The sequence below is a fragment of the Scyliorhinus torazame genome, chromosome 10 (assembly GCF_047496885.1).
Source record: "Scyliorhinus torazame isolate Kashiwa2021f chromosome 10, sScyTor2.1, whole genome shotgun sequence".
NCBI lineage: Eukaryota > Metazoa > Chordata > Chondrichthyes > Carcharhiniformes > Scyliorhinidae > Scyliorhinus > Scyliorhinus torazame.
Genome location: NC_092716.1, coordinates 185,040,271 through 185,056,835, shown reverse-complemented (window position 1 = coordinate 185,056,835; position 16,565 = coordinate 185,040,271). Strand labels below are relative to the sequence as shown.

The 16,565-nt window shown below is 60.5% G+C and overlaps 1 protein-coding gene across 1 annotated transcript in view; it reads left to right on the top strand.

Annotated features, from left to right (window-relative positions):
* The window catches only part of ric8a (RIC8 guanine nucleotide exchange factor A), a 65,595-nt gene that overhangs the window by 23,478 nt on the left and 25,552 nt on the right, over positions 1-16,565 (top strand). The window contains exon 3 of the mRNA XM_072466110.1: positions 3,475-4,080. Coding sequence (XP_072322211.1) covers positions 3,475-4,080 — 606 coding nt within the window. The remainder of the gene's footprint in view (positions 1-3,474; positions 4,081-16,565) is intronic.

Sequence of the window (16,565 nt, the reverse complement as noted above, 5' to 3'; positions counted from 1 at the left end):
CGGTCCATCTCTCGCTGGAAGACCGAGACCCCATTCGTGACGCCAAAGGGAACCCTAAGGAAGTGATAGAGGCGGCCATCTGCTTCGAACGCAGTGTATTGGCGGTCCTCCGTGCGGATGGGAAGCTGGTGGTAGGCGGACTTCAGGTCCACTGTGTAAAAGACTCGATACTGCGCAATCTGATTGACCATGTCAGATATGTGTGGGAGGGGGTACGCGTTGAGCTGCGTGTACCGATTGATGGTCTGACTGTAGTCAATGACCACCCTGTGCTTCTCCCCAGTCTTTACAACTACCACTTGAGCACTCCAGGGGCTGTTGCTGGCCTCAATAACCCCTTCCCGCAGAAGCCGTTGGACCTCCAACCTGATGAAGGTCCTGTCCTGGGCACTGTACCGTCTGCTCCTGGTGGCGACGGGTTTGCAATCCGGGGTGAGGTTTGCAAACAAGGAAAGTGGATGGACCTTCAGGGCCGTGAGGCCGCATACGGTGAGGGGGGTAGGGGTCCGTCGAATTTTAAGGTTAGGCTTTGGAGATGGCACTGAAAGTCCAGGCCGAGTAACAGGGCAGTGCCTTACCGTAGTGGGGTGGATGAAGCTCTCTGTGCTCCTGCAGTCAAAAAGGCAGGTCGTCTCGTGCCCATCGATTTTCACCGTCGAGGTTGCGGGGCCGGGACTGATCCAGGGTGATAGAGGTGAGCTGCGGCAGATGCTGGGAGGTCCTGGGCTGGTCAGCGGTGGTGAAGGTAGCGGCAGGCGATGAACAGCCAGATGAGCAGGGGTCCTGAGATGCCGTCCAAAATGGCGCCGAAGATAGCGGCACCCAAGGGGCGCACATGGCGGGCGACATCAAAGATGGTGGGGCCCATGGGCCGCAGGTGGCTTGCGGTGAAGAAGATGGCGTCGCCCACGGGCCGCACGTGGCTTGCCAATGGGAAAATGGCGGCGCCCGTGGGTCGCACGTGGGTGCTGTAGGAACGCCGGGCCTGAAACAGTGGCGACCGACCAGGCCTGGCAAACAGAAGTGAAGTGTCCTTTCTTCCCACAGCCGTTGCAGGTCGCGCTCCACGCCGGGCAGCGCTGCCTGAGGTGTTTGTTTTGCACTTGGGGCCCCCCAGAGTTGGCTGGCTGTCGCGCGGCGCAGGCTTGCGGTGAGCTGGAGCCAGGAGCTGGTGGGGCCCATGATGCCCACGAGGGTGCCGCGCGGTAGGAGGCGTAGGACTGGATGTTACGGGAGGTCACATCTAACGAATTAGCGAGCTGCCTAGTTCCCGCAAGATCAAGCGTACCCCCTTCCAGTAGCCGCTGGCGGACGTACGCAGACTTCATGCCCGTAACGTAAGCGTCTCGAATTAAAAGTTTGGTGTGCTAGACTGCCGAAACTGCCTGGCAGTCACAGTTCCTACCTAGGATGTGCAAGGCACGCCAGAAATCGTCCAGAGACTCCCCGGGGAGTTGCTGTCTCGTGGCCAGGAGGTGCCTGGCGTATACTTGAATGACTGGTCGAATGTAGTGTCCCTTCAGGAGCTCCATCGCTTCGGAGTAAGTGGGCGCATCCCGGATGAGAGGAAAAATGTCAGGGCTCACCCGTGAATAGAGGACTTGGAGCTTCTGCGAGTCCGAGGGTTCCTCAGCTGCTGTTCTGAGATAGCTTTCGAAGCAGGCCAGCCAGTGGTCAAAGGTGGACGTAGCGTTGGCTGCTTGAGGGCTCAGCTGCAGGCAATCAGGCTTGATGCGGAGATCCATTGTTTAAAAAAAATCTTTGCTCAACAAATTGATGCACTATCAATTACCACAAAGACGAGAGTAGTGGAATAATTGAGGCTTTATTGAGCAAAGATGTTGTGTCTCCTGTAGCTGGAACCAGAATGGCTGCAGCACCGGAGAGCATGCACATTTATACGTCGCCTACTGGGCGGAGCCAGCAGGCAAGGGTTTACCCATGTACCTCTACAAATGGGCAGTGCCGTAATACATGTAATATACTACTAGTGGTGACTACCACAAATCCGCTAACATCTCCCAACATTCGTATAACCACCCTCACTGAGCTACCACTGTCACTGAGCTGGCAACAGGAATACAGGGCGACACTTTTTCAATACGACTCCAGTTAAATTAACTTGTATTATTCGTCAGGCACTGGGATCAGAGGAACAGGATCAAACATAGTTCCTCAGCAAAATCAGCAAGAACTCAGATGTGACAACAACTTTCCTTCGACAGCACCTCCCAAACTCCTAACCTCTATCAGTTAGAATGACACGGCAACAGATGCTTGGGAGCACATAGACTTATATTTGTATATTATGTATATATAGTACGTACAGAGAAGCCATGATCTGATTGAATGCCAGAGCAGGCCCGAGGAGCCAATTGGCTTACTTCTGCTCCTATCTTGTATTTTTATATAACACCACAATTCCCCTCCAAACCTCCCACCGTCCTGACTTGGAAATATATCATTGTCCCTGGGTCAAAATCCTGTAAATCCCTCCCTAGCAGCACAATGGGTGTACCTTCACCACCTGGACTGCAGCGGTTCAAGAAGGCGGCTGACTACAAAGGGGAATAAATGCTGGCCTTGCTGGCAACATTCAAATCCTGTGGATTAATAGAAAAAGGGAATTGGATAAATATTTCTTTGCCGGGCTCTGGGGGATGAAAAGGGGAAAGGGACGAATTAGATAGCTCTTTCAAAAGAGCTGACACAGGCATGATTCCCCCCCCCCCGGGATACAAAATTCTATGATTCTAAGAACGAAGAGATTTGAATTAAATGTTTTTACAGTCAGGGTTTTGAGAGCGGGCGACATGGTAGCACAGTGGCTTCACAGCGCCAGGGTCTCAGGTTCGATTCCGGGCTTGGGTAACTGCCTGTGCGGAGTCTGCACGTTCTCCCCGTGTGCGCGCGTGGGTTTCCTCCCACAAGTCCCGAAAGATGTGCTGTTGGGTAATTTGGACATTCTAAATTCTCCCTCAGTGTACCCGAACAGGTGCCTGAATGTGGCGACTAGGGGCTTTTCACAGTGTTAATGTAAGCCTACTTATGGCAATAAAGATTATTAAAAATAAAACAGGGAATGATTCCTCACAAGGGGATATTGAGGCAGAGACTGAAAGACTGTTGAAATGAGAATTGGATAAGGATCGGAAAACAAACTATATGGATATCGGAAAAGGGAAAAGCACCAGAACAAATGTGACGGACTGATCGGCCTCTTGCTGTATTTTGAGAATCTGAGGTATGACAAACTATCTCTTTAATCTAGATAATGTTCACAGAAGCATGAAAGACGAAGCCACCTGTCCCCCTATTGCATTTCATTACACCACAAAGACCCATTTCATTTTGGGCTGCCTTGTGATGGCCACAGTGGATAAAAGTGTACATAGGTATAAAGATGTGAATGACTTCAGTTGTGATCTGTTTCTTCACGTCATTATTTTCTTTCCATTTGACCTTTGTTCCTAGAAACTTGGCAAGTTGGTGATCAGGTTTCTGGAGCGGGATTTGCAGCCAGCATGCCAGGTGGTCTGTTTGGGAACAGTGCGCATTCTATCCCGGGACAAGAACAACCTGAGGCCATTCACCACCAGGGGAGCCATGGGGACCCTGACCAAACACGCTGGAATTGATTATAGTGAAGAACGGGTGGATGGACTGCCTGACGTTGATGTGATAGTCGAGGCTCTGAAATGCCTCTGCAACGTGGTGTTCAACAGCCCCGCAGCGCAGGCGATCGGTGCGGAGAGCTACATGGTGCTCGGTCTCGCCGAGCGACTCAAACTCTACAATGGGAGGGACCTGACACATGAGGTCAAATTCTTTGACTGCCGTCTACTCTTCCTCCTCACCGCTTTGAGGCTGGACATCCGCAGGCAGCTGGGTCACGAGCTGCGCGGGGTGAGTCTGCTGACTGACGCTCTGGAGAGCACGTTGAGTGTCAGGTGGTCGGACATGTATGAGGTGGCCACTGATGGACCCCCACTGGCCCGTCACCAAACTGACTGTGCAATGGAAATCCTGAAGATCCTCTTCAACATCACTTTTGACTTGAACAAAAGAGAAGTGGATGAGGTGAGTGACTCCCTTTGTTCCTCTCATTCTAATCGTTCCTTCCTGTCAGGTCTGAGAGGCTGTGATAAGGGAGCAAATGAAGAGTTGTTAAGTTAATTAATACTAGCCAACACCGCTTTATAAAGACGAGGAAGGGAAGTGGTGTTCCACAAAGCTCCGTTTTGGGGCCATTGGTCACCATTTACAGGAGCCGTTTGAATTGGGAGTCAGGAATACAATTTCAAAATCTGGGCAATATAGTTAATGCAGAGGATGACTGTAACAGAATATAGGAAGACATCGATAACTGGAGTTACCGAAGCGGAGGAGTTATGTTAAACTTGTGTCGATTCCTGGTTTGACCACACTTGGAATACTGTCCATGGCTCTGGTCTTCATATTATATATAATTATAAGATGTAGAGGAACTGGAGAAGATGCAAAAGAAATACTAGGATGAGGATTCACCTGAGGAAGGAGCAGTGCTCCGAAAGCTAGTGATTTGAAACAAACCTTTTGAACTTTAACCTGGTGTTGTAAGACTTCTTACTGTGCCCACCCCAGTCCAATGCCGGCATCTCCACATCATGGCTACCATCGACACTTTTACAAACTAGACAGGGAGAAGATCTCTACAGTGCAGGAGCAGACCATTCGGCCCATCGAGTGCATCAAAGCTTCCACTTGTGACTATCTTTGATTCTTTCATGGGACGTGGACGTCGCAGACAATGCCAGCCTTTACTGCCCATCCCTAATTGCCCTTGAGGGGGCAGTTAAGAGTCAACCATATTGCTGTGCATCTGGAGTAAGATAAGGGCGGCAGATTTCCTTCCCTAAAGAACATTAGTGAAGCAGATGGGTCAACAATGGTTTCATGGTCATCGTGATACTTTTTATAAAATTCCAGATTTTCATTGAACTCAAATTTCGCCAACTGCAGTGGTAGGACTTGAACCAGGGTCTCCAGAGCATTACTCCAGGTGTCTGGTTTACTAGTCCAGTGACAATACCACTACCCCACCACCTCCCATATTAGACACGCGTACTAGGGCCATAAGATGTTCACAAATAAATCCATTGGGAATTCAGGGGAAGCTTCTTTATCCAGAGAGTGGAGAGACTATGGAACTCACTAACAGGAGGAGTATTTGAAGTGGAGGGAATAGATACATACAAGGGGAAGCTAGACACACAAGGGAGAAATGAATGGAAGGATATGCTGAGAGGGTGAGAAAATGCACATGAACAGCACAAACATCAAAATTAACTTGTTACCTGTTCAATGCTGTCGCATTCGATATAAATTGCCACTGATGAAGCTGATGTTGTCCAGAGCATGGGAAATAATTCTTGCAATTCCTCGAATTTACCTGAACAGGCAGATAGGACCTTAGCTAACTTCTCATCTGAAATACAGCACCTCTGATCGTGCAGCACTCCCTCAGTACTGAGCCTCTGACAGTGCAGCACTCCCTCAGTACTGACCCTCTGATCGTGCAGCACTCCCTCAGTACTGAGCCTCTGACAGTGCAGCACTCCCTCAGTACTGACCCTCTGACAGTGCAGCACTCCCTCAGTACTGAGCCTCTGATCGTGCAGCACTCCCTCAGTACTGACCCTCTGACAGTGCAGCACTCCCTCAGTACTGAGCCTCTGACAGTGCAGCACTCCATCAGTACTGACCCTCTGACAGTGCTGCACTCCCTCAGTACTGAGCCTCTGATCGTACGGCACTCCCTCAGTACTGAGTCTCTGACAGTGCAGCACTCCCTCAGTGCTGACCCTCTGACAGTGCTGCACTCCCTCAGTACTGAGCCTCTGACTGTGCAGCACTCCCTCAGTACTGACCCTTTGACAGTGCAGCGTTCCCTCAGTACTGAGCCTCTGACAGTGCAGCACTCCCTCAGTACTGAGCCTCTGATCGTACGGCACGCCCTCAGTGCTGACCCTCTGACAGTGCTGCACTCCCTCAGTGCTGACCCTCTGACAGTGCTGCACTCCCTCAGTACTGAGCCTCTGACAGTGCAGCACTCCCTCAGTACTGAGCCTCTGATCGTACGGCACTCCCTCAGTGCTGACCCTCTGACAGTGCTGCACTCCCTCAGTACTGAGCCTCTGATCGTGCAGCACTCCCTCAGTACTGAGCCTCTGACAGTGCAGCACTCCCTCAGTACTGAGCCTCTGATCGTGCGGCACTCCCTCAGTGCTGACCCTCTGACAGTGCTGCACTCCCTCAGTACTGACCCTCTGAGAGTGCAGCACTCCATCAGTACTGAGTCTCTGACAGTGCAGCACTCCCTCAGTACTGACCCTCTGACAGTGCAGCACTCCCTCAGTACTGAGCCTCTGATCGTGCAGCACTCCCTCAGTACTGATCTCTGACAGTGCAGCACTCCCTCAGTACTGAGCCTCTGATCGTGCGGCACTCCCTCAGTACTGACCCTCTGACAGTGCAGCACTCCCTCAGTACTGAGCCTCTGACAGTGCAGCACTCCCTCAGTACTGAGCCTCTGACAGTGCAGCACTCCCTCAGTACTGAGCCTCTGATCGTGCAGCACTCCCTCAGTACTGAGCCTCTGACAGTGCAGCACTCCCTCAGTACTGAGCCTCTGATCGTGCAGCACTCCCTCAGTACTGAGCCTCTGATCGTGCAGCACTCCCTCAGTACTGACCCTCTGAGAGTGCAGCACTCCATCAGTACTGAGTCTCTGACAGTGCAGCACTCCCTCAGGACTGAGCCTCTGATCGTGCGACACTCCCTCAGTGCTGACCCTCTGACAGTGCAGCGCTCCCTCAGTACTGACCCTCTGACAGTGCAGCGCTCCCTCCGAATTGACCCTCTGAGAGTGCGGCACTCCCTCAGTACTGAGCCTCTGATCGTGCGGCACTCCCTCAGTACTGACCCTCTGACAGTGCAGCACTCCCTCAGTACTGAGCCTCTGACAGTGCAGCACTCCCTCAGTACTGAGCCTCTGACAGTGCAGCACTCCCTCAGTACTGAGCCTCTGATCGTGCAGCACTCCCTCAGTACTGAGCCTCTGACAGTGCAGCACTCCCTCAGTACTGAGCCTCTGATCGTGCAGCACTCCCTCAGTACTGAGCCTCTGATCGTGCAGCACTCCCTCAGTACTGACCCTCTGAGAGTGCAGCACTCCATCAGTACTGAGTCTCTGACAGTGCAGCACTCCCTCAGGACTGAGCCTCTGATCGTGCGACACTCCCTCAGTGCTGACCCTCTGACAGTGCAGCGCTCCCTCAGTACTGACCCTCTGACAGTGCAGCGCTCCCTCCGAATTGACCCTCTGAGAGTGCGGCACTCCCTCAGTACTGAGCCTCTGAGAGTGCGGCACTCCCTCAGTACTGAGCCTCTGAGAGTGCTGCACTCCCTCAGCACTCCCCCTGTGACCGTGCAGCACTCCCCCTGTGACCGTGCGGCACTCCCCCTGTGACCGTGCAGCACTCCCCCTGTGACCGTGCAGCACTCTCCCTGTGACCGTGCGGCACTCTCCCTGTGACCGTGCGGCACTCTCCCTGTGACCGTGCGGCACTCTCCCTGTGACCGTGCGGCACTCTCCCTGTGACCGTGCGGCACTCCCCCTGTGACCGTGCGGCACTCCCCCTGTGACCGTGCGGCACTCCCCCTGTGACCGTGCGGCACTCCCCCTGTGACCGTGCGGCACTCCCCCTGTGACCGCGCGGCACTCCCCCTGTGACCGCGCGGCACTCTCCCTGTGACCGCGCGGCACTCTCCCTGTGACCGCGCGGCACTCTCCCTGTGACCGCGCGGCACTCTCCCTGTGACCGCGCGGCACTCCCCCTGTGACCGCGCGGCACTCCCCCTGTGACCGCGCGGCACTCCCCCTGTGACCGCGCGGCTGACCGCGCGGCACTCCCCCTGTGACCGCGCGGCACTCCCCCTGTGACCGCGCGGCACTCCCCCTGTGACCGCGCGGCACTCCCCCTGTGACCGCGCGGCACTCCCCCTGTGACCGCGCGGCACTCCCCCTGTGACCGCGCGGCACTCCCCCTGTGACCGCGCGGCACTCCCCCTGTGACCGCGCGGCACTCCCCCTGTGACCGCGCGGCACTCCCCCTGTGACCGCGCGGCACTCCCCCTGTGACCGCGCGGCACTCCCCCTGTGACCGCGCGGCACTCCCCCTGTGACCGCGCGGCACTCCCCCTGTGACCGCGCGGCACTCCCCCTGTGACCGCGCGGCACTCCCCCTGTGACCGCGCGGCACTCCCCCTGTGACCGCGCGGCACTCCCCCTGTGACCGCGCGGCACTCCCCCTGTGACCGCGCGGCACTCCCCCTGTGACCGCGCGGCACTCCCCCTGTGACCGCGCGGCACTCCCCCTGTGACCGCGCGGCACTCCCCCTGTGACCGCGCGGCACTCCCCCTGTGACCGCGCGGCACTCCCCCTGTGACCGCGCGGCACTCCCCCTGTGACCGCGCGGCACTCCCCCTGTGACCGCGCGGCACTCCCCCTGTGACCGCGCGGCACTCCCCCTGTGACCGCGCGGCACTCCCCCTGTGACCGCGCGGCACTCCCCCTGTGACCGCGCGGCACTCCCCCTGTGACCGCGCGGCACTCCCCCTGTGACCGCGCGGCACTCCCCCTGTGACCGCGCGGCACTCCCCCTGTGACCGCGCGGCACTCCCCCTGTGACCGCGCGGCACTCCCCCTGTGACCGCGCGGCACTCCCCCTGTGACCGCGCGGCACTCCCCCTGTGACCGCGCGGCACTCCCCCTGTGACCGCGCGGCACTCCCCCTGTGACCGCGCGGCACTCCCCCTGTGACCGCGCGGCACTCCCCCTGTGACCGCGCGGCACTCCCCCCTGTGACCGCGCGGCACTCCCCCTGTGACCGCGCGGCACTCCCCCTGTGACCGCGCGGCACTCCCCCTGTGACCGCGCGGCACTCCCCCTGTGACCGCGCGGCACTCCCCCTGTGACCGCGCGGCACTCCCCCTGTGACCGCGCGGCACTCCCCCTGTGACCGCGCGGCACTCCCCCTGTGACCGCGCGGCACTCCCCCTGTGACCGCGCGGCACTCCCCCTGTGACCGCGCGGCACTCCCCCTGTGACCGCGCGGCACTCCCCCTGTGACCGCGCGGCACTCCCCCTGTGACCGCGCGGCACTCCCCCTGTGACCGCGCGGCACTCCCCCTGTGACCGCGCGGCACTCCCCCTGTGACCGCGCGGCACTCCCCCTGTGACCGCGCGGCACTCCCCCTGTGACCGCGCGGCACTCCCCCTGTGACCGCGCGGCACTCCCCCTGTGACCGCGCGGCACTCCCCCTGTGACCGCGCGGCACTCCCCCTGTGACCGCGCGGCACTCCCCCTGTGACCGCGCGGCACTCCCCCTGTGACCGCGCGGCACTCCCCCTGTGACCGCGCGGCACTCCCCCTGTGACCGCGCGGCACTCCCCCTGTGACCGCGCGGCACTCCCCCTGTGACCGCGCGGCACTCCCCCTGTGACCGCGCGGCACTCCCCCTGTGACCGCGCGGCACTCCCCCTGTGACCGCGCGGCACTCCCCCTGTGACCGCGCGGCACTCCCCCTGTGACCGCGCGGCACTCCCCCTGTGACCGCGCGGCACTCCCCCTGTGACCGCGCGGCACTCCCCCTGTGACCGCGCGGCACTCCCCCTGTGACCGCGCGGCACTCCCCCTGTGACCGCGCGGCACTCCCCCTGTGACCGCGCGGCACTCCCCCTGTGACCGCGCGGCACTCCCCCTGTGACCGCGCGGCACTCCCCCTGTGACCGCGCGGCACTCCCCCTGTGACCGCGCGGCACTCCCCCTGTGACCGCGCGGCACTCCCCCTGTGACCGCGCGGCACTCCCCCTGTGACCGCGCGGCACTCCCCCTGTGACCGCGCGGCACTCCCCCTGTGACCGCGCGGCACTCCCCCTGTGACCGCGCGGCACTCCCCCTGTGACCGCGCGGCACTCCCCCTGTGACCGCGCGGCACTCCCCCTGTGACCGCGCGGCACTCCCCCTGTGACCGCGCGGCACTCCCCCTGTGACCGCGCGGCACTCCCCCTGTGACCGCGCGGCACTCCCCCTGTGACCGCGCGGCACTCCCCCTGTGACCGCGCGGCACTCCCCCTGTGACCGCGCGGCACTCCCCCTGTGACCGCGCGGCACTCCCCCTGTGACCGCGCGGCACTCCCCCTGTGACCGCGCGGCACTCCCCCTGTGACCGCGCGGCACTCCCCCTGTGACCGCGCGGCACTCCCCCTGTGACCGCGCGGCACTCCCCCTGTGACCGCGCGGCACTCCCCCTGTGACCGCGCGGCACTCCCCCTGTGACCGCGCGGCACTCCCCCTGTGACCGCGCGGCACTCCCCCTGTGACCGCGCGGCACTCCCCCTGTGACCGCGCGGCACTCCCCCTGTGACCGCGCGGCACTCCCCCTGTGACCGCGCGGCACTCCCCCTGTGACCGCGCGGCACTCCCCCTGTGACCGCGCGGCACTCCCCCTGTGACCGCGCGGCACTCCCCCTGTGACCGCGCGGCACTCCCCCTGTGACCGCGCGGCACTCCCCCTGTGACCGCGCGGCACTCCCCCTGTGACCGCGCGGCACTCCCCCTGTGACCGCGCGGCACTCCCCCTGTGACCGCGCGGCACTCCCCCTGTGACCGCGCGGCACTCCCCCTGTGACCGCGCGGCACTCCCCCTGTGACCGCGCGGCACTCCCCCTGTGACCGCGCGGCACTCCCCCTGTGACCGCGCGGCACTCCCCCTGTGACCGCGCGGCACTCCCCCTGTGACCGCGCGGCACTCCCCCTGTGACCGCGCGGCACTCCCCCTGTGACCGCGCGGCACTCCCCCTGTGACCGCGCGGCACTCCCCCTGTGACCGCGCGGCACTCCCCCTGTGACCGCGCGGCACTCCCCCTGTGACCGCGCGGCACTCCCCCTGTGACCGCGCGGCACTCCCCCTGTGACCGCGCGGCACTCCCCCTGTGACCGCGCGGCACTCCCCCTGTGACCGCGCGGCACTCCCCCTGTGACCGCGCGGCACTCCCCCTGTGACCGCGCGGCACTCCCCCTGTGACCGCGCGGCACTCCCCCTGTGACCGCGCGGCACTCCCCCTGTGACCGCGCGGCACTCCCCCTGTGACCGCGCGGCACTCCCCCTGTGACCGCGCGGCACTCCCCCTGTGACCGCGCGGCACTCCCCCTGTGACCGCGCGGCACTCCCCCTGTGACCGCGCGGCACTCCCCCTGTGACCGCGCGGCACTCCCCCTGTGACCGCGCGGCACTCCCCCTGTGACCGCGCGGCACTCCCCCTGTGACCGCGCGGCACTCCCCCTGTGACCGCGCGGCACTCCCCCTGTGACCGCGCGGCACTCCCCCTGTGACCGCGCGGCACTCCCCCTGTGACCGCGCGGCACTCCCCCTGTGACCGCGCGGCACTCCCCCTGTGACCGCGCGGCACTCCCCCTGTGACCGCGCGGCACTCCCCCTGTGACCGCGCGGCACTCCCCCTGTGACCGCGCGGCACTCCCCCTGTGACCGCGCGGCACTCCCCCTGTGACCGCGCGGCACTCCCCCTGTGACCGCGCGGCACTCCCCCTGTGACCGCGCGGCACTCCCCCTGTGACCGCGCGGCACTCCCCCTGTGACCGCGCGGCACTCCCCCTGTGACCGCGCGGCACTCCCCCTGTGACCGCGCGGCACTCCCCCTGTGACCGCGCGGCACTCCCCCTGTGACCGCGCGGCACTCCCCCTGTGACCGCGCGGCACTCCCCCTGTGACCGCGCGGCACTCCCCCTGTGACCGCGCGGCACTCCCCCTGTGACCGCGCGGCACTCCCCCTGTGACCGCGCGGCACTCCCCCTGTGACCGCGCGGCACTCCCCCTGTGACCGCGCGGCACTCCCCCTGTGACCGCGCGGCACTCCCCCTGTGACCGCGCGGCACTCCCCCTGTGACCGCGCGGCACTCCCCCTGTGACCGCGCGGCACTCCCCCTGTGACCGCGCGGCACTCCCCCTGTGACCGCGCGGCACTCCCCCTGTGACCGCGCGGCACTCCCCCTGTGACCGCGCGGCACTCCCCCTGTGACCGCGCGGCACTCCCCCTGTGACCGCGCGGCACTCCCCCTGTGACCGCGCGGCACTCCCCCTGTGACCGCGCGGCACTCCCCCTGTGACCGCGCGGCACTCCCCCTGTGACCGCGCGGCACTCCCCCTGTGACCGCGCGGCACTCCCCCTGTGACCGCGCGGCACTCCCCCTGTGACCGCGCGGCACTCCCCCTGTGACCGCGCGGCACTCCCCCTGTGACCGCGCGGCACTCCCCCTGTGACCGCGCGGCACTCCCCCTGTGACCGCGCGGCACTCCCCCTGTGACCGCGCGGCACTCCCCCTGTGACCGCGCGGCACTCCCCCTGTGACCGCGCGGCACTCCCTCAGCACAGCCTTTGTCACAGTGCGGCACTCCCTCTGTGACAGTGAAGCACTCCCTTAGCACCCCCTCGTGACAGTGCTGCACTCCCTCGGCACAGCGCCTGTGACAGTGCTGCACTCCCTCGGCGCAGCTCTTGTGGCCTGCAGCAGTCCCTTAGCACAGCCCTTGTCACTGTGCTGCACTCCCTCAGCACTGTCCCTCCGACAGTGCTGGACTCCCTTAGCACAGCCCCTGTGACCACGCTGCACTCCCTCAGCACTGCTCCTCCGACAGTGTAACGTTCGCTCAATGCTCCTCCTCAATACTAACCCTCAGTGCAGCGCTCCATCAATACTTACCCTCAGTGCAGCGTTCCCTCCGTACGAACCCTCAGTGCAGCGCTCCCTCAATACTAACCCTCAGTGCAGCACTCCCTCAATACTAACCCTCAGTGCAGCACTCCCTCAATACTAATCCTCAGAGCAGCGCTTACTCAATACTAACCCTCAGTGCAGCGCTCCCTCAATACTAACCCTCAGTGCAGCGCTCCCTCAATACTAACCCTCAGTGCAGCGCTCCCTCAATACTAACCCTCAGTGCAGCGCTCCCTCAATATTAATCCTCAGTGCAGCGCTTCCTCAATACTCACCCTCAGTGCAGCGCTCCCTCAATACTCACCCTCAGTGCAGCGCTTCCTCAATACTCACCCTCAGAGCAGCGCATCCTCCATATGAACCCTCAGTGCAGCGCTTCCTCAATACTAACCCTCAGTGCAGCACTCCCTCCATACGAACCCTCAGTGCAGCGCTCCCTCCATACGAACCCTCAGTGCAGCGCTTCCTAAACACTAACCCTCAGTGCAGCTCTTCCTCAATACTCACCCTCAGTGCAGCGCTCCCTCCATACGAACCCTCAGTGCAGCGCTTCCTCAATACTAACCCTCAGTGCAGCTCTTCCTCAATACTAACCCTCAGTGCAGCGCTCCCTCCATTCGAACCCTCAGTGCAGCGCTCCCTCCACACTAACCCTCAGTGCAGCGCTTCCTAAATACTAACCCTCAGTGCAGCTCTTCCTAAATACTAACCCTCAGTGTAGCACTCCCTCTGTACGAACCCTCAGTGCAGCGCTCCCTCCATACTAACCCTCAGTGCAGCGCTCCCTCCATACGAACCCTCAGTGCAGCGCTTCCTAAACACTAACCCTCAGTGCAGCGCTCCCTCCATACGAACCCTCAGTGCAGCGCTTCCTAAATACTAACCCTCAGTGCAGCTCTTCCTCAATACTAACCCTCAGTGCAGCGCTCCCTCCATTCGAACCCTCAGTGCAGCGCTCCCTCCACACTAACCCTCAGTGCAGCGCTTCCTAAATACTAACCCTCAGTGTAGCACTCCCTCTGTACGAACCCTCAGTGCAGCGCTCCCTCCATACGAACCCTCAGTGCAGCGCTTCCTCAATACGGACCCTCAGTGCAGCACTCCCTCCATACGAACTCTCAGTGCAGCGCTTCTTCAATACTAACCCTCAGTGCAGCACTCCCTCCATACGAACCCTCAGTGCAGCGCTCCCTCCATACGAACCCTCAGTGCAGCACTCCCTCCATACGAACCCTCAGTGCAGCGCTTCCTAAACACTAACCCTCAGTGCAGCGCTCCCTCCATTCGAACCCTCAGTGCAGCGCTCCCTCCATACTAACCCTCAGTGCAGCGCTCCCTCCATACGAACCCTCAGTGCAGCGCTTCCTAAACACTAACCCTCAGTGCAGCGCTCCCTCCATACGAACCCTCAGTGCAGCGCTTCCTAAATACTAACCCTCAGTGCAGCTCTTCCTCAATACTAACCCTCAGTGCAGCGCTCCCTCCATTCGAACCCTCAGTGCAGCGCTCCCTCCACACTAACCCTCAGTGCAGCGCTTCCTAAATACTAACCCTCAGTGCAGCTCTTCCTAAATACTAACCCTCAGTGTAGCACTCCCTCTGTACGAACCCTCAGTGCAGCGCTCCCTCCATACGAACCCTCAGTGCAGCGCTTCCTCAATACGGACCCTCAGTGCAGCACTCCATACGAACTCTCAGTGCAGCGCTTCTTCAATACTAATCCTCAGTGTAGCACTCCCTCTGTACGAACCCTCAGTGCAGTGCTACCTCAATACTAATCCTCAGTGCAGCGCTCCCTCAATACTAACCCTCAGTGCAGCACTCCCTCAATACTAACCCCCAGTGCAGCACTCCCTCAATACTAATCCTCAGTGCAGCACTCCCTCAATACTAACCCTCAGTGCAGCGCCCCCTCAATACTAACCCTCAGTGCAGCGCTCCCTCCATACTAACCCTCAGTGCAGCGCTTCCTCCATACTAACCCTCAGTGCAGCACTCCCTCCATACTAACCCTCTGTGCAGCGCTCCCTCCATACGAACCCTCAGTGCAGCGCTCCCTCCATGCTAACCCTCTGTGCAGCTCTTCCTCAATACTAACCCTCAGTGCAGCGCTCCCTCAATACTAACCCTCAGTGCAGCACTCCCTCCATACTAACCCTCAGTGCAGCGCTCCCTCAATACTAACCCTCAGTGCAGCGCTCCCTCAATACTAACCCTCAGTGCAGCGCTCCCTCAATACTAACCCTCAGTGCAGCGCTCCCTCAATACTAACCCTCAGTGCAGCGCTCCCTCCAGACTAACCCTCTGTGCAGCGCGCCCTCCATACTAACCTTCAGTGCAGCGCTCCCTCCATACTAACCTTCAGTGCAGCGCTCCCTCCATACTAATCCTCAGTGCAGCGCTCCCTCCAGACTAACCCTCAGTGCAGCGCTCACTCCATACGAACTCTCAGTGCAGCGCTTCTTCAATACTAATCCTCAGTGTAGCACTCCCTCTGTACGAACCCTCAGTGCAGTGCTACCTCCATACTAATCCTCAGTGTAGCACTCCCTCTGTACGAACCCTCAGTGCAGCGCTCCCTCCATACTAACCCTCAGTGCAGCGCTCCCTCAATACTAACCCTCAGTGCAGCGCTCCCTCAATACTAACCCACAGTGCAGCGCTCCCTCCAGACTAACCCTCTGTGCAGCGCGCCCTCCATACTAACCTTCAGTGCAGCGCTCCCTCCATACTAACCTTCAGTGCAGCGCTCCCTCCATACTAATCCTCAGTGCAGCGCTCCCTCCATACTAACCCTCAGTGCAGCGCTCCCTCCATACTAATCCTCAGTGCAGCGCTCCCTCCAGACTAACCCTCAGTGCAGCGCTCACTCCATACGAACTCTCAGTGCAGCGCTTCTTCAATACTAATCCTCAGTGTAGCACTCCCTCTGTACGAACCCTCAGTGCAGTGCTACCTCCATACTAATCCTCAGTGTAGCACTCCCTCTGTACGAACCCTCAGTGCAGCGCTCCCTCCATACTAATCCTCAGTGCAGCGCTCCCTCCAGACTAACCCTCAGTGCAGCGCTCACTCCATACGAACTCTCAGTGCAGCGCTTCTTCAATACTAATCCTCAGTGTAGCACTCCCCCTGTACGAACCCTCAGTGCAGTGCTACCTCCATACTAATCCTCAGTGTAGCACTCCCTCTGTACGAACCCTCAGTGCAGCGCTCCCTCCATACTAACCCTCAGTGCAGCGCTCCCTCAATACTAACCCTCAGTGCAGCGCTCCCTCAATACTAACCCTCAGTGCAGCGCTCCCTCCAGACTAACCCTCTGTGCAGCGCGCCCTCCATACTAACCTTCAGTGCAGCGCTCCCTCCATACTAACCTTCAGTGCAGCGCTCCCTCCATACTAATCCTCAGTGCAGCGCTCCCTCCATACTAACCCTCAGTGCAGCGCTCCCTCCATACTAATCCTCAGTGCAGCGCTCCCTCCAGACTAACCCTCAGTGCAGTGCTCACTCCATACGAACTCTCAGTGCAGCGCTTCTTCAATACTAATCCTCAGTGTAGCACTCCCTCTGTACGAACCCTCAGTGCAGTGCTACCTCCATACTAATCCTCAGTGTAGCACTCCCTCTGTACGAACCCTCAGTGCAGCGCTCCCTCCATACTAATCCTCAGTGCAGCGCTCCCTCCAGACTAACCCTCAGTGCAGCGCTCACTCCATACGAACTCT